The sequence below is a fragment of the Xenopus laevis genome, chromosome 5S (genome assembly GCF_017654675.1).
Source record: "Xenopus laevis strain J_2021 chromosome 5S, Xenopus_laevis_v10.1, whole genome shotgun sequence".
Lineage (NCBI taxonomy): Eukaryota > Metazoa > Chordata > Amphibia > Anura > Pipidae > Xenopus > Xenopus laevis.
Genome location: NC_054380.1, coordinates 78,109,847 through 78,136,696, shown reverse-complemented (window position 1 = coordinate 78,136,696; position 26,850 = coordinate 78,109,847). Strand labels below are relative to the sequence as shown.

The 26,850-nt window shown below is 35.5% G+C and overlaps 1 protein-coding gene across 3 annotated transcripts in view; it reads right to left on the bottom strand.

Moving 5' to 3' along the window:
* Positions 1–7,324: 7,324 nt before the first annotated feature.
* col12a1.S (collagen, type XII, alpha 1 S homeolog) overlaps positions 7,325–26,850 on the bottom strand; it is a 140,343-nt gene continuing 120,817 nt past the window's right edge. For 2 of the 3 annotated variants that reach the window (XM_041564671.1, XM_041564673.1), the window contains 11 exons: positions 25,572–25,667; positions 24,252–24,305; positions 23,495–23,548; positions 18,018–18,071; positions 17,682–17,753; positions 14,721–14,756; positions 14,523–14,589; positions 11,693–11,881; positions 11,477–11,554; positions 10,304–10,474; positions 7,325–8,308 (listed from right to left, as the gene is read on the bottom strand). In XM_041564671.1, coding sequence (XP_041420605.1) covers positions 8,154–8,308; positions 10,304–10,474; positions 11,477–11,554; positions 11,693–11,881; positions 14,523–14,589; positions 14,721–14,756; positions 17,682–17,753; positions 18,018–18,071; positions 23,495–23,548; positions 24,252–24,305; positions 25,572–25,667 — 1,026 coding nt within the window. In that variant the 3' untranslated portion in view covers positions 7,325–8,153. Of the gene's footprint in view, positions 8,309–9,131; positions 9,292–10,303; positions 10,475–11,476; positions 11,555–11,692; positions 11,882–14,522; positions 14,590–14,720; positions 14,757–17,681; positions 17,754–18,017; positions 18,072–23,494; positions 23,549–24,251; positions 24,306–25,571; positions 25,668–26,850 lie in introns of those variants that run through there. The other variant, XM_041564672.1, reaches the window with a different exon arrangement.

Here is a 26,850-nt window from a genome sequence, read left to right as displayed (position 1 = left end):
GCCAAGTTAGGACCCACTTCATTGGTCCATTTTCTGTGTCAGAAATGAGTAATCCCAGCACTGTCCAGTTAGAACTTCCTCCTGAACTCAAAATGTCTAATACTTCTCCTTGTTAAAGTCAGAGCTGCCAGAGTTGTTCAAAAGAATTCCCCTTCTCCTCTGATTTCTGTTGAAAGTCAGCCTGAATATTTGGTTCAGAGATTAGTGGATGCTCGCCTTTCCAGATGTAATTACAATATCTGGTACACTGCAAAGGTTATGGTCCTGAGGAGAGATCTTGGGTCCCTGTCTCAGATATTCAGGCTGACAAAGGTTTTATGCTAAATTTCCTGACAAGCCTAGGGGTTTAGCGTCCCTTTTATTTGGCATGCTGTGTGATGTCACTGCGCTTGGTGCAAAATTCAGATATTTAAAGGTGCCTGTTTTGCTGCCTGAACCATCCATTGCCTGTTTTTTGACACAGTTCTAGATCCTGATTCTGTACCGTGCTGACTTCTGCCCCGGCCTGTTCCTCCACTACACTCTGCTCTTTCCCTGTTACTCAAATGTTCTGGTTAACATTGCCTGCCACAGGGTCATCTTACACCAGGGCAGTAACCCACAGCAACAATATGATAACAAATTTAATTTCTTCAGTGAGAGAAAGCAAATAACAATGTGTTTTATATTTGTTTAATAAGTTGTGTCTCATTTTACTGAGAAGCCAGTTATGAAATAATTAATTCAATTCATGTGTTCAATCAAAGTATTTACTGTACTTGTAAAACATCACACATTTATAACACAATAAGACAGCATGGAACATTTCAAAATCATCATGATTTCTAGCATTTAAATATAACCTTTCTAGCTAGTTGACCTCACATTAATTTTATTGAAAACTGTTCTTCGACCCCACGTTTTTCTTTTACCACAAAAAAAGTACATTGTTTATTAAAAAAAATGCTAAGGCAGAGAATTAGTAAAAACTGTAAACTAAAAATTGTATATGTAAGAAACTTAATAAATTTACATTTCGCAAAGTAATATTTTTCATGTGACTATAATTACATTGTAAATTTTAATGGCAAATAGTGCAATCTAAGGCTTGGTATTCTTTAGTGCAAAAATATCAAGTTTTCCAGAAGTAAGAAATTTTATTAAATAAACACTTTGAATTGGCGCAATCTGTAAAACGTGCACTTCCATGGGCAGATGAAGTCAATAATTTTAATATTTATTTAAAATGTTCCTTTACATTCGCACAAAGGAACAATTGTTTGAACATAACAGTCAAGGGGACTAACTCTTCAGCTGAATACAGCTTACAAGTTAATATCAGCCTTTCCCTTCACTTACTGCATTGGACATGGAATGGTGTCGGGGTCAAACACCTGTCGCCCTGTTGGCATGGTGTCTGCGGTGACCCCATGTAGCTTTGTGCTTTTTTTATAGGTTTAAAATGCTTAACAAGAGGGATTTGTCTTAATTTTAAATTTATTTTTGGAAAGTGATGCTTTACATTCAAAACAACCTTTTCATATGCGAATTCAGCCAGTGGCAATTAAATTAGGGGACACATTTACTAAATTCGAGTGAAGGATTAGAATAAAAAATACTTCGAATTTTGAAGTTTTTCTTTGGCTACTTCGACCATCGAATTGGCTACTTCGACCACGACTTTGACTTTGAATCGAATGATTCAAACTAAAAATCATTTGACTATTCAACCATTCAATAGTCAAAGTACTGTCTCTTTAAAAAAAACTTCGACTACCTATTCGCCACCTAAAACATACCAAGCACCAATGTTAGCCTATGGGGAAGGTCCCCATAGGCTTCCTAGCCAATTTCTGATCAAAGGAAAATCGTTTGATCGATGGATTAAAATCCTTCGAATCGTTCGATTCGAAGGATTTAATTGTTCGATCGAACAATTATTCCTTCGTTCGTTCGATCGCACGAATAGCGCTAAATCCTTCGACTTCAATATTCGAAGTCAAAGGATTTAACTTCGATGGTGGAATATCGATGGTTAATTAACCCTCGATATTTGACCCTTAGTAAATGTGCCCCTAGATGTATGAGATGTATGAACAGAGAAGCATTGACTGTATTTTAATCCAAGATGCCTAATATGCAAAGCTTCGGGGGTTACGTATTGTAAATGTTCATCTTTGTTAAAAAAAAAATTCACAAAATAGAAATCTCATTTTTTTTATCAGATTTTTATCAGAATTTTAAAAAAGCAGATTGTATCCAAACAATCAGATTTTATTTTCAAAGAAAATGTTCAGTTTTGTGTCCAGCTTAGTTATGGCTGCCACAAACGGCATAGTTTGTTGTTACTGAGTCCAATGCATCTGCATTTAGTTCAGTTTGACATTTAAAAACTCCCTTTCTGAATAAAACCCCATCATTTTTCATCTTCCTGAAATATGGGACAGTCAGTTTACATTTCATTTCTGTCTATTTTGAAGGATTGCAAGAGATGTGTTGAGTAGTGTTCTTTGGATGGTTAGTATAAATATATACAAAGCAGTGGTCAGGATTCTAGTAGGAGGAATATGGTTTGCCAAAGGAAAAGCATAAACTAACTGCTAATACACAAGATTAAACATTTAAACAGCAACGATCCTGGATTCATCTAAGCTTAAACAAATGTAGTATTTACAAATAGGCAGTAATACTGTACATGTCTTAGTATCTATATCTATCTAGATATATATATATATATATATATATTTATTGCCTTAGTAGTGGTGTGGTCAGCCAACAGACTACACACGGAGAAATCAGGGCTGGACTGGCCTACCAGGGTACCAGGGAAACTCTGACGGCTCCAGCTTCCTTTGTCCCTAATCACAATTAAATGAATGATCACAATGAATGTTAGAACAATTGCTTCCGAATGCAAGTTTGCCAAGATTCATGCCAATCCAATTATACTGCACTGTTCAAAACTTCAAGGAGCCCATTTACTAACAATCAGATTCTGGAAAAATTTGTGGTTTCCTGTAAGTGTAAAAACCATGAAAACCTCTAAGGCCAAACGTTGCCAAGTTAGAAGTCAATGGGAGATGCACTAATCTTATTGGACCCCATTTCATCAATGAAAAGAGGTTTTTGAGGTATTCCTATTCTCCACAAGAAGCATCAAGCCTTCTCTTTCGCATTGGTTCTGCAAGTTCTCACTTGAGAAAGGGCCCTTGAAGCCCGAAACATGTCGTGTGGACACAAAATGAAAGCCTATTAGCAGTTATTCTGCCTGCTGTATGATTCCCAACCTTTATGATACATTTGCAGGATTTGTGGATGCCAGGATGGAGTATCCAGGGAACATCATACAAACAGCCTACCAATTTAAAATACACAGCTGACAGTGTGTTTATCTGATATTATGCACAGATATCCAAAAAAATATCTTAAAAGAAAGAGACTATCACAAACGACTGCTCTCTGCAGGTTGGCTGGCAAGAGGGACTTATGAGAAGGAATGAGTAGGGCTGATGCACTGGAGGAGGAGGACTAATACTGTGACGCTTACTCCACAACCTTCCTCTCTTTTCATGTCTAGTATCCACCCTGCTAATATAATAGAACTTATTTACAACCACAAGTGCGGTGGTCACCTTGCACTTTTACCCACAATGAGTTGCATGCAAAATCCCTTTTGTTAAAGGTGCTCTTCTCAGTTCTGTATCTGTGCACCTCCTGAGCAGGCGGTAGCTCCAGGATTTCAACAGCAACTTGAATTAACAGTAACTGCAAATCAAGCGCAGTCATGTCAGGCATAGTGCAATTGCATCAGGTTCAACACCCCATTGTGCCTTACATTCAGGTAAAACACTGCATTGTAGGAAAAAATGCTGATTGTGCTTAAACTTACACATTGCTCAGTGCATTTGCAGATGGAAATGAGCCCTAACATCTCTGCCTCACCCTCCTCATGCCATAACCCCTCAACCACCATCACTTCACTACATGTCCTCTCTGCCTCACCCTCCTCATTTAATATCCTAATATCCTATTTCCTCAGTCTGAATGATGGAGATAGACATTGTATGTATATTTTTAATTTTACATTGATTACATAAGAGTGCACAGATAAACTATCCAGTCAGTCATCTTTTTTAAATATCACAGTATGGGTGATGGTGGTTTAATGCATAATCAAAAACATTCAGTTCTTCCCTAGCCTACCCAGTATTTTATAACTTTACTTGAACTCATAGTTAGTGTATATAGAATACACAGTGCATAAGCCCCATTTTATATCATAAAAAATAACTGTATATGGGCCTGAATATTCATAATGTCCAGCTTTGCAGGTGCTCTAGGAATTAAGCTATTGCGGCTTTGCAAATCTTCAGGGAGTCCAAAAGAAAATCAAACAACCTTTAATGTGCTTTTATTCCAAACTGTACCTGTTTGAAGCTTTTTAAAATCCAAGAACGATTTGCATTCTGCAATATTTCTGTGTTTTAATGAATATTCTCTGTCCCGCTTCATTTACACTATAGTGAACCGTTTTTTTAAATGACTAATGTATTAAAAAGTAGACATTCTTTAGAACAAACAATCATGAATACTGATATTAAATAGAGCTTTCTACTATATCAACCATACATGGGAGTGACATGGAGGCATCAAGCCAGTGTGACTGGTTTGAAATCCCTCTTTTGATGGATACTTTTCAAAGTATCCATTCTCTCAAGGCTTCTATGTTTGTTAACTTAATTTTTTGGTTTTCCATTTCTAAACCTATTTGTGTTTGTTTAATGGATGACCAAAACAGTATTCCACATCTGAGAAAACCACATATTTTTATTCGGATTCCTGTTAGCTGCCAGCATATTTTGTACCAATATTTATGCATGCTTTGGTCTGCTAAATTGTTTATTACATTTTATTTTATGCATGGAATCAAGTGGTTAAAATTCAGCTGCCATATTCATAGTACCAAAATGATGTCCCCAATGAGTATTTAGTGCAGATAACTTTTTGTCATTTGGTTTATATTGAAAATAGCACCCTTACATATTATAGTTGCTATGAAATATTGTTAGTTTTGTTAGCGTAACAGTTAAGCAGTTTCTGTATTTAAAATGTAGGTGTTGATTAGGACGAGGGATTCACTCAAGGAGATGCTTGCTGTTGCATGATACATTAAGAGGTTAATGATTAGGGAGGGTGAATCATCAACGTTCGAATTAGAATTTTTGCCATGATTCAATTTTTTTGGCACAAAAGCTCACAAATTTGAATTATACATTTAAAAACTTGAATGTTAAGTATTTATGAAAGGAACAGTAACACCAAAAAATGAAAGGATTTTAAAGTAATGAAAACATAATGTAGTGTTGCCCTGCACTGGCAGGGCAGGATTTACATAGCAGGCACCCCTAGGCCCTCTCCCTTTCATCGCCCCATGCCCCTCCTCTTCCTTTGTGCACATGTGCAAATTTTCAGCATCGGGTCCGGCTTAATGGGGATTGATGCACAGGAAATTTTAAAAACGATTGTATCTGTCCGTGCCTTTGTAGCCTTTCCACAAATCCGGGCCTGTGCACTGGTACAACTGGTGTATTTGCTTTAGAACCTCTACTATAGTTTATATATCAAGCTGCTGTGTAGCCATGGGGGCAGCCATTCAAAGCTGAAAAAGGATATAAGGAACAGGATACACAGCAGATAACAGATAAGATCTGTAGTATACAATGGGATTCTTCAGAATGTATATGTTATCCAGGACCGGATTTGTGTAAAGGCCACCTAGGCCCGGGCCTAGGGTGGCAGGATTTTAGGGGGGCGGCATGCTGCCCAACCACACCCACATTGGTCCAGATGATGAAAATTTGCACGAAAAAAGGGGAGGGGACAGCGGCGATAAACATCAGTGGGCCTAGGGGCGCCCACTATGTAAATCCGGCCCTGATGTTATCTACTGTGTATCCTGTGCTTGAATGGCTGCCACATGGCTACACAGCAGCTTGTTTATATAAACTATAGTTGTGTTTCTAGAGCAAACACACCAGTTTTACCAGTGCAGCGCAACACTACATTATATTGTCATTCCTTTAATGCACTTTGCTTTTTTAGTGTTACTGTTCTTTTAAGCGCAAAAAAACCCAAATGTATAACTTCTCCATCTAAAAGCTTGCGAGTTCATAAAGAGGTCATTGGGAGTTGTCCTAGGCAAAATTCAATACTTTTTTTAGTTTGAGATTTTTAAGTTTTTCGAGTTTTTGAGCTTATAAACAAATTCACGTTTTTTTCAACTTCACAAATTTGAGGTATTCCAATTTTTTCTCTCTATTATATTCAATCAAATTTGTATATTTGGGTTTTTTTTAATAAATAATCAAGGATTTTATTTTTTTTTCAATTGTGAGTTTATTCAAAGTAGGAAAAACCTCTGAAACCTCACAAATTCAATTACTGTTGGATATGTACCATATAACTTATTTTCTTTACTGTTCGGGGCAGATTTACGAAGGGTTGAAGTGAATTTGAGGGTAAAAAGTAAAAAAATTCGAAATTCAAAGTAATTTTTTGGATCCTTCGACCATCGAATAGGATACTGCGACTTCGAATTTACTTAGACTTTGATTCAAAGAAAAATCGTTCGAATATTCGACCATTCCACCATTCGATAATTGAAGTACTGTCTCTTTAAAAAAAACTTCGACTTCAATTCTTTGCCAAGTTAAACCTGCCGAAGTGCTATGTTAACCTATGGGGACCTTCTACAACATTTTTCTAAGTCTTTACACATCGAATAAAAATCCTTCGATCGTACGCTAAAATCATTCGAAATGGCCGATTCGATCGCAGGATTGCCAAATTTGCTGAAAAAACTTCGAATTCGATATTTGAAGTTTTTTAATTCGATGGTCGAATTTCGAAGTTTTTTGTACTTCAAAATTGAAAACTTTTATTACTTTTGCTCCTTTACCAGCCAGAAAATGAAACATGGCCCTTGGTCAGGAACCTGGAATAATTCACTGGATCACGGTTATATAGAAGGACTTAAAAGCATCAGTGAATGTAATGATTGCTTTTACTATAGTAACTGCACAAAGGTTACAGGTCATAAAAAAACGTTGTCCATATTTATGCATTAGCATATTCAAATAGTTGGTCACTATTTAAAAACCTTAAATCATGAAACAAATCTGGGAAATGCAGAGTGTTCCAATTCTAATCAGCTTTGCCTGGTAAAGACTCAGAAGTTGAATTCATATTACAATTGTATGATGGTATTTTGTGTGTCACAAACATATTCCCCACTTTTTTCCCTCCGTACATGCATGCAGGACCATACAATGACAGGAAAGCAAAATATTTTCAGTAGTTTTATTGAAAAACGCCTCTTTTGTTTCAGAAATAAATAAAAAATATAAGGCAGTGAAATTCACAATTTGCAGTTAAAAATCTTCAAACAGCAATTCTATTTTCATAGCCTTGCAGACAAATTCAAACTGCTTTGAGAACTAAGAAACACTATATTCTGAAAACTGTTCATACTAAATATACAGCACAAACATGCAAACTCCTTTTCTGTAGCACTGTCTGAAACTTGGCATACATGTAACTGTTAAGTGTCTAAAATATAAACCTGCATCAGAACGACACAGAGTACTCAGCTCTGTGGAGGGGTTTTGCTATGTTGAAAGGTTTCTGAATGTTAAAAGGAAAGTATAGTATAGTATAAAAAAGCAGCATAACTTTTCTGAAGCATTGTATTAGATGAGTAGATGAGTACAGAAGGACTAGAAGATGATAGTGTACAATGACTGATTCTAAATTAATACAGTCAGCTGATAATTAAGAGATAAGAAAAGCGCAAGATGAAAGTGCAATTCATTTCCTGGTAATGTGCTGCATTTTCATCTAGCATGCAATGGGCTAAACCTCTGCTTTGGGTTACCAGCCAATGGAAAGCCTTAAATTGCATCTGCATTAGAGCTATTTAACATTGCTACATGGTATTGCCTCTATTCACAGATCTGAAATTAAGCCAAAAATATTTTACAAGCTTATAGGGGCATCAAAAAAAGCTTCATTTTTATTTTCTGTAAGTTTCCATCATTATACAGCTGCAGTATCCTGGAATGAAATGGCAACATGTGCTTTGTAGCTAATATAACCAAGGATATTGCACACATATCTTAAAATTTCTTTGGTAAGGATCTCCTCCATCGCATATGTTCTGCATATTCATGTCCATAGTCCTCAAAATCCTCATCTGGACCCTCTTGCTGCATAGGTACTACGTAAGGCTGATTCTCTGGTTCCTGCGGTCCACTTTCAGGCTGATATGGTTCTGGTTGAAAATAGTTCCCCCATTGAACAAAATAGTTATCTTTATGACATGAATCCATGAACATATGGAACATTATTTTTAAACATAGACAGTTAAATAATTCTTTAGTCGTTATTATGAAATGAAGTTAAATGCCTTAAAAATAATTTAGCAATTAGTTCTTGTAATTTAATGCCCTTAGTGCTGATCGTTATAATCCTTACATAAGCCTTAAAATGGTTGGTTGAGGGCAGCAGATAAATAATGAATGCATTTTCATTTTGGTCGAATTCAGATGACTCAGATCACTGATGTTAGCTTAGCAAAGTGACTGTGGTTTGGGCCTACTTCTTCGCAGAATAAAATAAATAGAAAAAATATAGAAAGTGAATAGAAAATAGTTATACCCAGTTAATTACTGCAGATACATTATTTAAAAGTCTGATTACCTGGACATTTTTAACAAGCACTAGCACCATAGATTGTATAGAGTGTCAATGATGGTTATTTTAGCAAACAGCAAGCAGCAGGCTTTAATGCAGAAGCCTATTGTAAAAATGTTAACTGATTTTAGTGGATATGGTCTCATACACATCATTTACAAGCCACAATTAGTTTATTATTTACATATGTTGGTTCTATTTTCTTTGGTTAAATCTCTCTTTTACATGGGTTACCTCAGGTACAGTAGTTAGTAGTTATATTGACCTCCTATATAGATTAGGCCCTATAGGTTTCTTCTATTTGACATGACTTTCTTAATACAGAAATGCAACAGGCTTTGTAAGTTGACACCGCAGTCCTTGTTCCCATTCGAGTGTTGTTAGTATAAAGAATGTCCCTGTTTTACTGATGCCAACATGGGTCATTAGCTATATCCATGGTGAAATTTCCCAAAAGAATCATTTCAAGGTAAGCACGTGCGCAAACATCTCAGAAACAGGATTTTCATGAATTCAAACTGTAAGCAGCACTGGAGACTTAGAAAATGTGTTAGCCGGAACCTGAAACAGGTCAAAGAGATGTTAGTAAATGATGCAAAATACAATATCTTACACCTACACACAAGTTAATAGTGTATATCGCAGTCCACAAGATGTGATGCAAATGTCTGGCAATTCCATGAGTTAAAACCCTGCAAATCCAAACTGTGGGGTTAGCACAATCAGAAAGTTTGGAGCAGCAGTGGAGGAGCATCAGTTTTGAGGAGAATGCTATTTTGCTGTGCAAATAATGTATATTTTTATGTTTCTACTGGGGACAGAAGACCTGAGAGAGGGCTTACACTAGCTTTACATGGTGCACTTAAAGGAAGCACACTGCTCAGACAGTTTAGTTTCTTTTTAACTAAACCTAGACCCTCAATAGTTTCTTCCATGATGTTTAATACTATTTTAGGGTGACAGCACCTATAATTTTACATCAACTCAAAACCTCAATATTACTATATAATATGAAAATGTATACTATGAAAAATTTGAACCTATAAACTATTAAAAAACAGTGGGCTTCATTATAAAGGTATTTGGATCAAGCTCATGTTATCCTAGATCTGTCAGTGAGAACTTCCAAATTGTTCAACCTTATTTACACACTAGTTATGCTTTGGGAATTAGCCAATTTTGTTTAATTTTTAATAATCAAGTAAAATTAATTATTATCAAGTAAAAGAAGTAAGTAGGACTGTATATTTTTTTAGATGTATGACTTGTTTGGGGTTGGATCATACCCCCAACTATTATGAGAGAATGCTTGGCTCTGTAGAAAAAATTAACCCCACTACCCGCTGGTAACTGCTTTGTCAGTGGTAAGTAAAAAACAAACATAACTGTGAGTAGGAAAAAAAAGTTCTAATGCATGCAAGAGAACATCTCCCACCTAAATAAAAACAAATCCTGATTTATTACAGTGCAAGTCATATGCAATTGCACTACAAATTACAAATACAGTTCTGAATCTAGCAGCACATTAATATGAGCTGTGTCCCATATCATAAACTTCATAGGTAGAAAATACCTGGGTATCCTTGCCCATTGTAAGGAATGCTTGCACACATTGAAGCATCACAGTATCCAGCTGGACCAGGAGGCCCTCTAATTCCTTGGTTACCCGGGCGACCAGAAGGTCCTGGAGGTCCTGTGGAGCCTGTGGATCCTGGAGGTCCTGTTCTGGATTCGCCTGGAGGTCCTACAATTTTTAAATAAAATGTCAGGATACTGTGAGGATTGTTTCTTATTATTTTAAAACAAAAGCTAGAAGTTAATCTGGCATAAAAACTGTCTAGACTCTACTATATTAAATGAGAATAATCAGTTTGCACACATGTTGTCAATGAAGCCACTACAAAATTACCAAAATACAACTAATCACTTTAACCATGATAAACCATAACTTTTCAGTGTAGGCAGCTGATTCAGAGGCTATTTTATACTCGTCCTGATTTGGCAGGATTAAGACAAAGTGCAGACATAAATGAATTTGTTGGTTTGTTTCCACTTCTAAGATATAAAGACCTCTGGGGAACCTACTACATTAGAAAAGTCAATTAAAATGTAAAAGTGCATCAACTCTGCTGCCCTGCAGCTCAAGGGAAGGTGAAGTAATGTTATTTTTGGAGCATTCTCTATTATGTTTAACTCCAATGTAAAGCTTGAATCAAGTGAGGATACAACTGTTGCAAGCTTCTTGTGGATCTTGTAATGAAAAAATCATGTTTTAAGTAGTAAATTAAAGGCAGAAAAAGCCAGACAGTTTGTTTCCACTGCCAAGACATAGGCAAATAATCAGTGTACAATGCAAGGCATAGATCAGAAGTGGAGCAAGTCTAAAGACTAGTACTATTTGTACACTTGTATTCCATCCAGTAACATTTTATTAGTACACTGGGAAAATAGGATTATTTTTAGATTTTAAAGTAACAATAACTATATTTTACCATATTATTCAGTTAAATTGACAACAAACAATTGTTTTAGATTCATTCTTTTATGATGCAAAGAATTTGAAATGGTGAACAAAACAACAAAGTAAAGAAAGCTTTTAACTACAACATTAAAATATCTTGGATTTATGGATGTTATGTTTCCCTGCACAGAAAATCTTATCCAGTGTGGAAATGAAATCTTCTAATCATATATAGTTTAGACATTGTGAAAAAAAACATGACAAAAAAAACAGATATGAATCAACCTGGAGGCCCTGGAAGTCCCCTGGGTCCTTGGGATCCAATTCCTGGGTTACCTCTCTCCCCTTTCTCTCCTGGTATTCCTGACAAAACAGTGGATAACAGTGAAATGAAATGTCTAGCAGTCCCCTGCTTATCTTACACAAAAATATAGGTTTTTGCCAGTGCAAAGTACACAGGAAATTTTCAGAAGCTAGGAATTGATAAGAACAAATGCAAACCTCTTTCTCCAGGCGGTCCTTGAGGACCAGGTGTTCCTGGGAATCCAGATCTGCCTGCAGCTCCAGGTTCTCCTCTCGTGCCAGAGTTGCCTGGAGGACCAGGAGGGCCTGGAGGACCGGGCTGATTGCGATTGGAATAGTAATCATTTGGAATTTGGTTCAGCATCTGATTAAATCTGCTCATTTGACCTTAAACAGAGAGAGGGGAAATGACACATTAGAAATCTGTATGCTTGACTTCTATCTTACTTAGACTACTGGTTATAAATTTAACATTGACTATAATGACAGAGGATTTGGAGGTTAATATGCTTTTTTGAAACAGAATATCAAATCACAGCTAAAGTGAACATTCTTTCGATGGGAATCAGTGGAAGCTGAATGGAATAGCTGTCAAGCCAAACTAGTAACAAAACAATTCAAAAGTGCAGAACAAAACCACTTCTTGATCTTCCTCCCATAGGGAAAAAAGACAAACTGGGTGGGCTAAAGCTCGTATCTGTTTAAAAAGTGGATGGTGAAAGTTGCTCGTTTGGGTTTTTCAGAATAAAAACTATGGTTTTGACACCTTTTGTTTAACCTTTTTATACAGTGTAGCATATTGATAATTAAAACAAGTGCAGCTTTATGAGAATAGCGCCCTTAAAGTTTACAGGTTTTATAAACCAGGTACTACTGTATATTAATGAGTACAATATGCAAGGCATATAAAGAATCAAGTGTGAAGGTGTCTGATACATCTGATTTGTGAAATTTGTAAATGTAATAATGTATAACTTGTTGGACTCTACTGCTACCGTGTATGAATTTTGAGGGAATGGTGCCACATTACAGTTATAAACTTGTAGGTGCTAAAACAATGTAAAATTCAAGAGAATAAAGTATATTTAATGGAAGGTAGCGACATCCAAAAACAACTAGGAACAACTATGAAGGCTACTGATCTCCTTAAAGAAACTAAGATATACAATTGAAGGAGAAGGATGTTGATTATTATGCTTGCTGCTGCTGTCAGCAGCAGCATCAAGGTTTGACATGGTCATCACCAGTAATAAAAGGGTATAGAATTGTGGGAAGACACAAGTACAAGTAAGGCCTCATTTAAACTATGGGGTGTAGTTTTCCTTTCCAGTAAGAACATTAATGAATAACTGAAACACAAAGTAAATCAACTAACCGATAATAAGTATGAAAGGTCCTAATTCTCAAGAAAAATGACACTTTCTTGGACAAAAGGCTAAACTTTGAAACTGTAACATTACAGTTAACTCCTAAAAATGAAGAAGGCCATAGTATAAGATGTCTGCATTCCCTTGTCTGTTAGGTACTTGATAAACTGTGTGTATTCAAGTCATTGTTGCATATTTTATCTGTGTCATTATGTTATCCCTATCTACAATAGCTTCTGTGGACAGCTAAATAAACTGTCAGTTCTCACTGTATAAATAACTGCAGAGTCATGAAACAATAAAGAATGTATTAGTTGCTAGAGAAATAAAGAAGTAAACTAACTGATGGTGTCATTACATTGCATGCCCTTGTCTTAACAAATCATTTAGATATGCATTATTTATTTAACACTAAATACATTTTTCCATCCACAGTTCACCACGAAAGATGCAAAACTACTAAACACTGCTCCATTCACAAGCCACCTCATCCTTCGGCTTCTGTACAGCTGAGTTAAGTTAAAAAAACAGTGACACTGTTGTGACACTGTTGTGCAGCCATCCACCACTTGCTAAGCATGGAGCACCTCTGAAATGACAATAAACCATAGCTAAAGTAGCTGTCTCTGCATCACTGCATGCACACTTAGCCTTCTGTCCTGCCCCAATATAATTTGCATTCCAGATGTCTTTCTTCTCTGCCTCACCTTCTACATCTCCTTCAATAAAAATAGCTTATCAGTTAGATTTATGTTTTCCAAAATCACAGATATATGCGCAGAGTACTTTTCTGCATAATATTATCTTGTTCAGTACACTGAACACTTAATACAAAAAAACAAAAATGCTAACCAATTTAAAGAAGAGAAGTTTGTGCCATAATGCAAACATTATATATGCTAAAGGAAGTTCCTCAACATTGTTATTTTTTTATTTGCTGTTCATTCTTTAAGTAGGGAATGTTATTACTGCATTCTTTTCACGGTAGCTGATGTCTTAGAGTAAGACTCTTGCCCATAATGGGGTAAAGAAATGCCCAGCTATTCCCAAATTTCTATGTGGGTTTTTGTAGGCTCCAGTCCAAAATATTCCATCTCCATAGAGCTACTGTACTATATGGCTTTATAATGGAAAAAAAACAAAGCAACTCAATTTGCTCTTAATTCAAAGGTAGTTAATCATTTTCAACTATGTGAAAAAATTAACTAATTCATGGAATTAGTTGTATAGCAGTTATTAGCATGCTATATGAAATCTATGTTATATCTTTATCATGGATGAATAAAATAGAATTCCTATTATAGAGTTTTGGTTCAGGATATTATCTGAGTTGTAGTTCCTTATATTATGCACATATGACATTACACAGATGATGAACAATCTGTTGCAATTTATAACAGAGAGGACTGAATCATTTATAACAAATTGGTGCAGTTAGATCCAGAACACATGTAGTGACTTTGGGTTGGATTGCTTGTATTTACAACCAGTCAATAAAGGCCTCTGGTGTAATAATCAAGACTGCTGTTTATTAACCAATTATAACATACAAAAACAATACACATTTCAATTGTAATGGTATCTCAACTGCTCTTTAAATTTTTTTTTAAATTTACTTACTATTTAGTATTCACTCACAGACCTGTATTTAATGTACTTACTATTTATCATCTGTTCACAGACTTGTCTTGCTACTGATCTCATCATGTTCTGAGATGCCATGTCTCCCTTAATAAAGCAAAATTGATATATTTGACATGGTGTTTGCAGTGAAAAGGGCAAGTCACAACATTTAAATAATTCTTAAGTGTTATTTTATCCAAGACATGCATTTCAAAAGTGAAACATTAATTACTTACCCTCTCACCCCTGTCTCCTTTCTGCCCGAGAGGGCCCTAAAACAAAACAATGGTCTATTATTTATTTGACCCATAGTCCAAAGAAAGCAGTAAAAATTAAAGAAACCTGTCTGCAGTTTATATCTGGAGTTCAGTGTCTCTTTAAAGCTCAGTCATAAAATCAGCATTCCATGTCAGCTCTCTTGAAGTAATATACTACATTTCCCTAATAAACACACCCCATACATATTTTAAACAGTGATCAAAACTTTAGAACACCCTGAAAGCAATAAACAATCATAGCTGGATGGTAAGATATCTGTACATGGGATTTATCGAGTATCTCTGGGATTATTCTGGACTTTGTACAATCATTTTAAGGTTAACCCTTAAATATTTGTAAAATCCTCTTATCACCTACCACTACAGATAAGAAAATATACTTTAAATCCTACACATGCCTACATAAACTCCCCTTTGCATAGTCCAGTACCCAAGACTCCATGCCTAAGAGCACTAGCTTTACTATTTTATGTAACATGAAGAGAAAAGTACTTGCAAACTTTAACAATCAGTTAAAAACAGCATTCTCACAAGCCATGAAATTGTGAAATACTGAGAGTGGCTTGTAGGATTTCTTGAAAAAGTATAATATCATAGGCTATTGTGATCTTAAGATCTACAGTTAGTAAGAATAGGTGTTGTTATATATTGTTTGTATATGTGAGTGTATAGAATGGTCTGGTAATGTATGTGCTTACTGTATATATGCAGAGAAGCTCATTTGGAAGAGTTGAACTTTATAGACTTGTGTCGGGAGACAAGACTGTGTTTGCACATTGGGTTGTAAACTGAATTTATGACTGTGTCTGTGCTATTTAACCACCGGCTGTTGATTTGCCAATTAGCTCAACCAAATCTAAAATATCAAGTCACACAATTTTATTTTGTTTACCAAGTACCAATACATCAAGCAGTTCTGCTATATACTGTACTTCTGTTAGTTTGTGCATATGTTGACTCAAGAGCCAGTAATATTGTTACATTTTATATCTATTCAGACAAGAAATTACTTTGTCCGTTTAAAAACAAACAATATCCTATCTCTTTTACTTCATAGAGTGACTTTCTCAAGCTAATTTTGCCTTCTACAAAGGTCATCTTACTAAAATTAATCATTAACATCACAACATTTAGAAACCACCAATAATGCATATTCGTTTTGTTCATATCCTACAATACATAAAATAACGCACAAATAATTCATGTTAGATAAGTCTTTTCATTGAGAAATGGGATGACATGCCCTTGAGGGTGTTTCCACCAGTGAGCCTTAGTCCTAATAAGCTTTTATTCATTGAGCCCCTGCTTGGGATGTGAATGCATGAATATCTGTGTTCACACAAGGTATGTTAGTGGAAAAATGATTTCACCATTTAGTTATGAGTTTTAAACTCCCACCTTGGCAACTCAAACAACAGAGCAGCATGTGTCCCTTTTGGTGAGGGAGCATGTCAGCATTAAATGCAGCCCTGAATGAAATGCTGTCACACTGAGTAACAAGAAGAGGGAACAAAAAAGGCAAATAGGAGGGAGTGAATGAAGAAGTACAGAAAGGAAGAGAAAAACAAAATAACGGTAATAGGACGATAGAAGGAAGTTATATTAAAAAAATGGGAGAATAGAGAATGAAAATGAGGAACCAGGAATAAGATGAAAAAGGAAGAGGAAAGCAGAGAAGTTGACAAAGGACAAAGAAACCAAGAACAAACTCCCTCAACAACCCCCCACCCAGAAACTCCTTACACTCCGAGTAGAAACAGGCAGGTTCAAACAGTCGCTATGGGCTGGGGGCAGTGCAATTCTTCCATAGACTGCACAACAGATGTTAACAGTACTCCAGCCTACTGAAGGATCGCACTGTCAATATGATCGATAAAATTGCCTCTCCATGCTCACCTTATTTGGGCAATATAGCCCTTTGATGAATCTATGGTATTTCTTATTTGTTGAGCTAAACAGGGAAAATGGGGAAGCTACTCCACATGAGGTCCGTGTAAGGCAGATAATTAGATTACTAGCATAAAATTACCCCTCCCTACTCCTTAGTTGTGAAGATTTTTTTAGCAGGAATCCATTATGCAGGGGAATTATCTGTGCATTGCTAATACAGTTTTCTACCTCGCAAGGACCAAATATGGAGTAGCTGTAGTTTCCCTGCTTGCCCTGTATAGCTCACAATATAACTAAAACAATTATTTTTCTGTAATTGAAACAATGGGTATTATGTATGCATGTATACAATTCACAGAATATTTTCTAGCAAAATATTCAATAAAATTACTGGATTCTCAGATGCATTCCTCCCAGTTTACAAATTTACATTCTCTTCTCACAAATCCCTGAGCAATACCTGATATAAAGCCTGTGTTATAATGTCCTCACCCCTTATTACCTTGGGGCCACATTATGAATGAAGACAAATAGCATACAGAGAGTTTACTGAAAATATTGCCAGCGGTTAAATTAACCGATAGCATATACATTTTGCAAAACAAATTCAATACTTACTGTATCTACCCTGCTCTGTAGTGCATTCTTTCTTATGTTCTACTCTTTTTTTTAACAGAATAAAGTAGAGGTTTTAAGATACACCAATGAGAGGGATTCCTTGACAGTGTGGTTAAATATTTCTGTCTGCTTGACTGTGACCTCAACTAGACTGTGCTTCTGTTTCTGGGAGCAACGTTTCCTGTAAATGTGCTGATCTGGCCTTTTGTGTTTGCACGCTGTAGAAATGTATGTCTTGGCAAATCATCTTAGTGGTTGTTCAAATGGAAAAAGATTACCACAGTTTCCAAAGATCGAGTTTTATAGCAAAAAAATATATATAGCAAAGTTTTGTGAAGGCAAAACATAGCAATGATGTGTGAGGATAAAAGAGGAAAGATTAAAAGGAGCCCTGTAGAGAGATTTTCTTACTGGTAATCCATTATCTCCTTGCTTTCCTGGTTTTCCACTTGGACCTGGCACTCCCTGAGGTCCAGGTGCTCCCTAGCAGAAAAAAAGAATGCATTGAATTGATGATATCACTAGTAATGTTATCAGGCCTTTGTAAACCAAACTGTCAGATTATTTCCACATGAATACCCAATGGAAAATGCTTCTATGTGATCATATTTCTTATGCTAGCAAATACTTTCCCCTTACAATCTAATTTAGCTGCCACCATAAAATAAAAAAAGCATGCTTAAAGCGTTATTAATATGTTTCGTTTTAGTTTGTCTTTTGTCAAAATATGGAGATGCTGCCATTTACCATTGGTCCTGGTGGTCCTCTGGGTCCTACTGCACCATCCTTTCCTGTGAAACCCTACAAATACACAAACATATACATTCTTTCAGTAAAGCAATAAGAATACATAACTGATTCTCAGCTGAGGGCACATAGTTTATATTTTTGTCATCAGTTAACAAGTTTCAGATGTGATAGAGTGCACAGCAATGAATGCTGTAATAAGAGGGATCAAATGAAAACTATAATTCTGTGTGAAAAGAGTTGGAGTACTGTGCTTGATTACAAAACAATACATTAGCTGTATACATTCAATAAGCTAACAGAATTCTATTTTAAAATGTTTGAACATGTAATATTGTAAATAGTTGCATGTTATTGCATAATTGCATGTGTTTCTGGTGATATTAGCCAGGCGTCTAGAAGCTTGTAAGTCCTATTCCAGCTGTTCCTTGTACACTCATTTTTTATTTTACTTATAGATCTTTGAGTTTTGACCTCAAGATTCAGTTTTATGTGCCTGATTTTTATGTTGTATTTGAATGCTTGTCATATTTGAATTTAAGGTGTGTTTTATAAGAATCATGAACCACCTATTCTGATAATTCACTTTAGAGTTCAACTGCCCATCTGTTCTCTAAAGTACTAGATCTTTTTTTATTCACCAGGCATCACCAGGGACTTTTGTCATGCTTGTGTTGCTTCCCAAACCTTTTTACAATTGAATGTGGCTCACAGGTAAGAAAGGTTGGGGACCCCTGCTTTAGACTATACTCTCAAAAGAGTGGCACAGCAGGATGTTAAAAAAAAAAACAGATGGCATCTTGAAAGCCATATCATCAAGGATATAACAATAATGGCTTGCAAAAGAAACAATATGGTATTAAAATATAGTGCAATTAGAAATGCTGGTAAAACCAAAAGAATAAAACAAATGAATACCTAAAGTCACATGCCTGCAAGAGAGTTCATTTGAGTTGAAAGCAAACAGAGAACAGAGGTACATGCTATAAAAACATATAATAGTGATGAGTCATTTAGTGAATTAAAAGAAAAATCCTTGGGAATCCATAAAACAATCCGTAAATCCTAAACTCACATAAAGTGCACTGCATTTTTTGTAAAAGTTTGGCTAGTAATATGAAATGGGGGTTTGTAAAGCTATCCAATGTTATCTTGTTCACACATTACAATGGCAGCCAATATATTGCAGGGTTTGAGAAGGATTTCAGTGACGTTTCTAATAAAACAGAATCACTTGGCCTTTTTTCTAATTTTATGAGAGTTGCTTGAAGTTGTTTCTTTGGTGTTAATCCAAACATAATTTGATCTTGCATAATTCCACCATCCTTTTTCCAAATAAAACAATCAATGATCTATCATTTTTGAGAACCAGGAATGTGTGCTGGGGAAAGCATGTAATTCACCTATCCTAAAAGCAAACATCTACAATTCTAAACAGGATGGTATTTTTTGGTATCATTTAATGCTATTCATCTTTTATAAGGATTTTTATATTTCACAATTAGATTGTCCGTCTGTCTGTTCGCATGAAAAATAAAGGACAGGGTATCATAGAACATGATGCTCGTGTGTGGTTGCCAACCTACCAATAATAGCATGAGCCAGTAAGTCTTCCAGGGAAATAGCAAATAACAGGTTTACCAATGAAGCACAGGTCATAAGTTGATCTTGCTTAAAGTTTGGAAGAAGTAACGTTCCTCAATAGTCTATCAACATTGCAAAGGCTAGATCTCCTAGAAATCGCCTACACTGTTGTGTAAATTGTACCTGCAGATATACCTTTGGTTTCTGACAGCATCATTACAAAAAGTTGTAGAGAATTAAAATATTGTCTATTTTGTGCACAAAAATATCTGAGGAAGCTGCTACATTTGTTCCTCAAGAGAGACATTTCACAAGAATTTCCACAGTTGAAATCACAATCACTTAGGGCTCATACAGAAAAGTGTCTATACCCGCAGCTGACATGGGGTCTACTGCTGTCAGGTTCACAAGACTTTGACAAGTTCTGTAGCTCTGGAGTCTCAGACCCAAGTTTCTTATGAAAACAAAAGGAAACTATGGCTTTTTCAAAAATGATAATAGATATTTTTTAAGAATGTATATTTTGGAGAAAAGAATATTACTGTATTAATAAATCTCCTTGTTTCCTTAATTAGAAAGTACAGTATGCATTAGGGATGCACTGAATGCACTATTTTGGATTTGGCTGAACTCCTGAATCAATCAAACATTCAGAACTGAAATGAATTGGAATCTTAATTTGCCTATGTAAATCAGGGGAGCAAATGGAAAAAGAGAAGCACGTGGTTGAAATGTTTTTTACTTCCGTGTATTGTGACAAAAAGTCACGTGTTTTTAAAGATTCATATTCGGTTAATAATCCGGGATTTGTTGCATCCCTAGTAGGCATAGAGAACTACTAAAGCAATTGAAACACTGGTTACAGTAATTCGAATTAGACCCTGGAGGATGTCAATACATTATTTTAAAAAGTGCCTCTTTTAAGACGGTGGCTCACTGTTAATTTTAATATGTTATAGAATGGCCTATTCTTAGCAACTTTTAATGTAGTCTTCATCTTTTTTATGTTTTCTAAATTATGTGGCCTTTTCCAGTTTTCACTGGCACTGGCTGCAAAAAAAGCGGTTGCTCTGTAAAGGCTAAATTGTTATTGTTACTTTGTATTCAATAGCTTTCTATTTAACCCCATTCCTGTTATCATGCATTCTCATTTAAACCACTGCCTGAATACACGGGTTATTTGGACCCTAACAGTCAGACGCTACTGCTGATATTCCAAACTGGAGAGCTGCTGTTCAAAAATAATTCAAAAGCATGAAAAATGGAGACCAAGTGCAAATTGTCTGAGAATACCACTCTCTCCATCACACTGATAGTAAATTTTAATGTGACTAACATCTTTAAGAAATACTTACAGTATATTACATTCTTTCTGTTATATATAGTTACAAATGCTACTGACAAACTAGTGGAGCAGCAGAGCAGTCAATCATTTTGCATTCCATATTCCAATATAGATAGATGCTTTAGCTTTACACTTGCAGATAACAGATTGGTTTTTAAACTCAGAAGGTTGATAATAAATGTATCTATTGCTCCATTACTGAAATGGCAGCTAATTCTTGGTAATATATAGTATGCTTATTTGTCCATTTTACATTGCCATTTGTCCTGATAAGAAGGGGAACATTGTTTGGAAAGAAAACTGATTCATTTGTTGTTGAAAGAATTTCAGTTGTATTCCTTAGGGCATATAAATAGATCAGGTCCTAAAGTTTTCCATGTTTAAGCACAGGTGTGCCGCTCTGAACCAGTCATTCATTTCTTGTGTGTGAGCAAGGGCAGCCTAAAAAGCAGCCCTAAGGACTGGAGCAGAAAACACCTGGATTAGAACATCAGCAGTGATCGGCCACACAGAAACATTTCCATGTAGGAAGTAGAGAAATGATGGAAAGAATCATAAGTGAAAGAAGATACTAAACATAACAATAGCTCAGAGCCACCTGTGATATGTCAAGTCAATATGACTTCAACCCAAGCACCCCAAGGGCCATGTCACACAAGGCATTTTCTCTACATACCAGGGGTAGGAAAACACAGATCTGCTTACTTCTACCCATGGCAGCATGGCATCAGCTTATTAGAGCACCTATGTGGTGTGATATTGGCGTTAACCTATAACAATGTCAATATTTGTATATCAGTATAGTATGATATATTCAATCTGCAGGTGGTTATCGTTGCTTTCTTCTTTAACAGTGCTTTTGAGTCATCACTTGTTTGTCATAAGATTTAAAACAAGTTACCAGGACCATTTACCTAACCTTACAACTATGCATACACCTAAACCTAGTATCACAAACAACAAATGAAAAAGGCAGCAGAGAAAGGCATGTAATTCAACATACACAGCTCATTGGCTATTGCAACTATACACTACATATGTTAAAAAGCATACAGCATGATCCCTCTGATGTCCCATAACATCTTTAGGATGTTTTAGTCATTGCTACACAGGGCTGTTTCAAAGGATTTAAGCAAACAGACACCCATACACTAACACTGTAATCACCTGACAAGCGTCCATACCAGTTCTTGGCAGATGATAGTTGTTTGAAAAAGCAAACAGATGATTTCTGTAATTTTTTTTATGATAGAATGTACCTTTGTCAGGCAATTGCAATATCAGTCTATGGGGGCTGTTTGAGCTATTCATTTAGAAACCAAAAGATTATAGTAATTATATTATAAGTGAAGTGTTTTCTAAGAGGGTTGCATTGATATTTTAAAGCTGTTGAAATTAGATGTCTTGCTTAATATAGCTATTATTTAGTACTAACAGGGATTTGAACAGATTCCTTAAGTATAATACAGGATAATACACACATTCTACATGTCACAGTATAGCAATTACTAATTTATATGCTTATAGGCTTACAGCAAGTTACAACCTCGCTGCATTCCTAACAGACAGATTTAACCCTAACAATTGTTTTGCCCCAAATCTGTCTGTTGCTAAATTCCTTTTCAGTCAGGTTTCTTATGAAAATTCTACAGATTTTTTTTATTGAAATATATTGGGTATAGGCTTATTTTTCAGTTAATAAAGAAAAAATGGTATTTTATTTTTGCCTTTACATCCTCTTTAAAGTTCCAACTCCAACTGTAGGGACAAAGATCATGGAGCCAGATTTAAACAGATAAACTGGGATTCTATTTGGAGGATTATTTTGCTGCAGCCACTGGCTCTGGAGAGTTGGATAAAAAAACTATAAAATCCACATTAGGTTACATGACAACACCGGACCCAGTGCAGTCTGCATATTCTGATTATTAATCAGTCTTGCTGTATCTGCTTCTGTAGCAGATATTATTTGACTTGTGCTGTTTTGATAATTGATGGCAATCCCTAAGCAGCAGCCCATACCACATTGAGCATGTGCATAGTCTTGGTCTTGCAAAGATGTTTAACAAAGTTACAAGATGGATGACCCCCTGTAGCCAAATTTGAAAGCATAATTTGTTTAATTAGGCTACTGGTGCAGTAAGTCCATGTTTATGTTTAGTTTACATAATACAACAGTTATAGCATTATTCTATTTTAGACTTTAGTTTCCCTTTAAGAAGTCAAGTGCATCACAATGTGTGCAATTCCCTGACCGCCAGATGAATGCGAGAATGTCTGTGCCTTACTCATCTTTTTGGATGTTTATAATCCTCTGCAACCCCACAACTTTAATACACAATCATTAATTCAAACACAAGATGCAAAAATATATGACAATTGATAAAGAATCTTTTATCTCAGCATTTCCATATATACTTTCTAAGATAAATTATCTCATGATTAAACAGATATTAGAGTGATTAAGTTATTGTATTTTTAAATGAAATTACTTTTACATATACATTTACCAGTGTATCTGAAGAAATGTATAATATCATTAACTCACCCTTGTGCCTGGTGGGCCCATAGCTCCTGGTGGTCCTGTTACCCCTGGAGTACCCTGAAAAATGACAATCTGCTATTAATATATATTTAAAAAATAATATGGAATCTTTAATCCTGAAACATGTTATCCAAAAACCTTTCCAAATGCCCCTTTCCATATTGTTCTACACCAGCATTTCTTCATTAGTAACTGAACTGATGTTTGTTGTCAGTTTAGTAGGAAATTAAGAGAGCACAGCAGGGGACAATAATATCTACTAGTGCCATAAAAGACAAAGCAGTGGGGCACCGAGAAACTTGTTGCTATTTAAAGAGAAGCAGCTGGAAGAGGGTTGCAGAGTAATCTACAACGCTTCCTCACTTTCAATAGCTAGAAATGAGGTGCAGTGGAAAAACTGTATGACGTTTAGATAAAAAGCAAAGCAAGAACCCATCTCTAGAATGGGCCTCAGGGCAGCCTTCCAAACAGTAGGGATTGTACTAAGGTTCCACCCTACAAAATATGTCACTTTATTTTAGACACATTGTACACATAAAAACTATTTTGTTGAGAGAGCCCTGGGTCCTGAGCATTCTGGATGACAAGTACCATACCTGTACTACTGTTTTTAATTTTACAATAATACACTTGAATTTGTTCCTATGGAGATGGTAAATGAACCCCAATACTTTTTTAATTTAATGGTAGCATAAACCCATATTCATAGAGTTAAAAAACAATATACTGTAAATTATTTGTATATGTGAAAACTGTATACCATTCTTCCTGGCAATCCTGGGTCACCGGGATCTCCTTTTATTCCTTGTCGACCCTTATTATTTGAAGAAGAAAAAAAAACAACATTAAACGAGAAACTAATTTTGAGGTCTTGTATTATTGCAAATTATTTTTTCCTATTATTTCTATTTGAATAAAAAAAGGCATTCCGAGATATAAGAATTGTAAGGGCCTGTTTTCAACCAGGATTAAGAACTGAAACAATATGTAGCAACATTTGTCCAACCCAATTGATCACACAAGTAAATGCATGTCTCACTCACAATACTATTGCCAAGTACTTTAACCAAAATCACAGTGAAATGAATATGGTACATTTAATTTTGTGGGTTTCCTTTCCACTGGGAATGTTCCAGTCTCCTGACACAGTAGTAACTTGATCAAATTACTCAGTTTAGAGAATATCTGTCTTACTGAATTCATTGTACATTATGTTATACAGACAGCTCCTAATAAAGCCTCATGGCAATAAATGTAAGCATTCCTTTTGTTTTCTGGTTACCATCTTTTTTTTACTGCATATTTATTAAATACTTGCTTTATCTACTGTATTCAGGAGCTGTGATCCACATAGGGCAAAAAGGATTCCCAGCAGTTTGATATTTTTCCCCAAGTTATTAACACTTGATAGTCATTGACTTCTTTGACTGAAGTGTCTGTTTTCTTCTGTGCTATGGGGTGTTAGGTGTCCAGCAGTTATTATAGGCAATTTTCCGATATAGATAAAGTAAAAACATTTGAGTGGTTTTAAAGTTATTTGCAAATACATTTGTGTATTTGTGAAAAATGAGCCAGGTCTCCTTCAGGTCTGTTGATCAGCTGCTTTGCAACATCATTTCAGAAGATACAGCAGGAGTGCTCAGTACTGATACTGATTTCAAAAGAAATTACATTTAAAATAACTTTAAAATCAATGAGCATTTTTATTTGTGTATGTATATTGGAAAGTTGCTTAGAATTACATTTATTTTACTATACAGTACCAATAGTTTTCAGTGGAGGACAATTTGGATTTAGATTAAAAGAAAAAAATCTACTTTAGTACTTTAGCAATATTGCAGAAATAATGCAGAAAATGATTAGCTATCTTTATGGTGTTATTAGATTTGGAATGGGTTTCGATATTTTTACTGTACTATATTCAGTCCAGGAATGTACACTTATTTTAGTATTCATGTCTAGATCTTTTAATGCTCCATTTTGCTGCATATGTACTATAAAATACTGTACAGGTATAAAGTAGTACTTAGTGGCATCTAATTAATGCATAATTGCCTTTTTTACAAAAGTATATACATACAGGTTCTCCAGGAATGGAAAGTCCAGGTGGTCCTTGAGGTCCAGGTGGTCCTTGTGAGCCAGGTAAACCTTGGTCTCCTCGCTGACCTGGTGGGCCCTGTATTAAAAAATGTAGAAAATGTAAAAAATAAACATATATGTATATGACTGGCATTTTAACTGCTTAATCAGTTAATTAAGTTCAGCAATTGTATGTACATGTATTAGTATGTACATTTAATCAGAAACATAGCTAACAATGGACGATGAATAGAGCTGATATTAACTAATTCCTATCAAGTCATATCTATGAGGCTTTGTAAAATTAAAGACAATACTATATAATGTTTCTTAAACCCTAAAAATTAATTGACTAGAAAAGCCATATTTTATACACTGAACTTAGCACACAAGCCTAAAGGATCAGTATCTCTATAACAATGATGATCCAGGCCTACAAAGCACAGAAGATCACAATCTGGATTATATTAAGAGTGTTATTGACACGCACATACTCAGTATAATCTAAGCAGCTATTGAAAGTATAAACTTTGGGGTCATCAGTAATCATCAAGTAGAAAAGTAGGTTCACCTGTTTTATAAATTGATGCTACAGGGCTGATTATTAAATTCTGATGCTGTCTGAGCTGCCATGTGATGAGAATCTGAATTAATTACTAATCGCCGTTGTATTGTCATATTTATTTTCTGTATATACAGTATATTGTGAGTGGACCCCTAAGCTCAATAAGTGACTGCAGCACAGAGCATGTACAATGAATCAGCAGCAAAGAAGATGGGGAGCTACTGGGGCATCTTTGAAAGAACAGATCTTCACTGCTAAAGGGCTTTGGTTCCTTGGGCTGAATACAAATAGCATGAAGCATTTCAACTCTACTTTTTTGTAAAATATCTTTAAAATAATCGAACTTTTAAGAGCTATAGTATATGCAGAGATATTATTACGTTCAATATACTGTTATCCATGCAGATTTCTTCTTATATATACTTGAATTGGAAGCAACATAAATGCCCTGCAACAATAATAACTGTTAGTTTCCAGCCAGTTTTCTCAAGTAGTGTGGGGTTTGCTTTCCTTTCAAGTGAATAGAAAATGATCTGCAGCCGACTTTTGATTGCATGTACATGGATCCATCTGACAGACCATTGTAAAAAAAAGTATTAAAAGTGAGTAATATACATCCTCAAGCCTGCTTACCTCCTGGCTTCAGACTTCCACCAAAGCAGCAGTAAAGGGAATGGAAAGAATATTTTATCCAATTCAGAGCATATGGCTAATA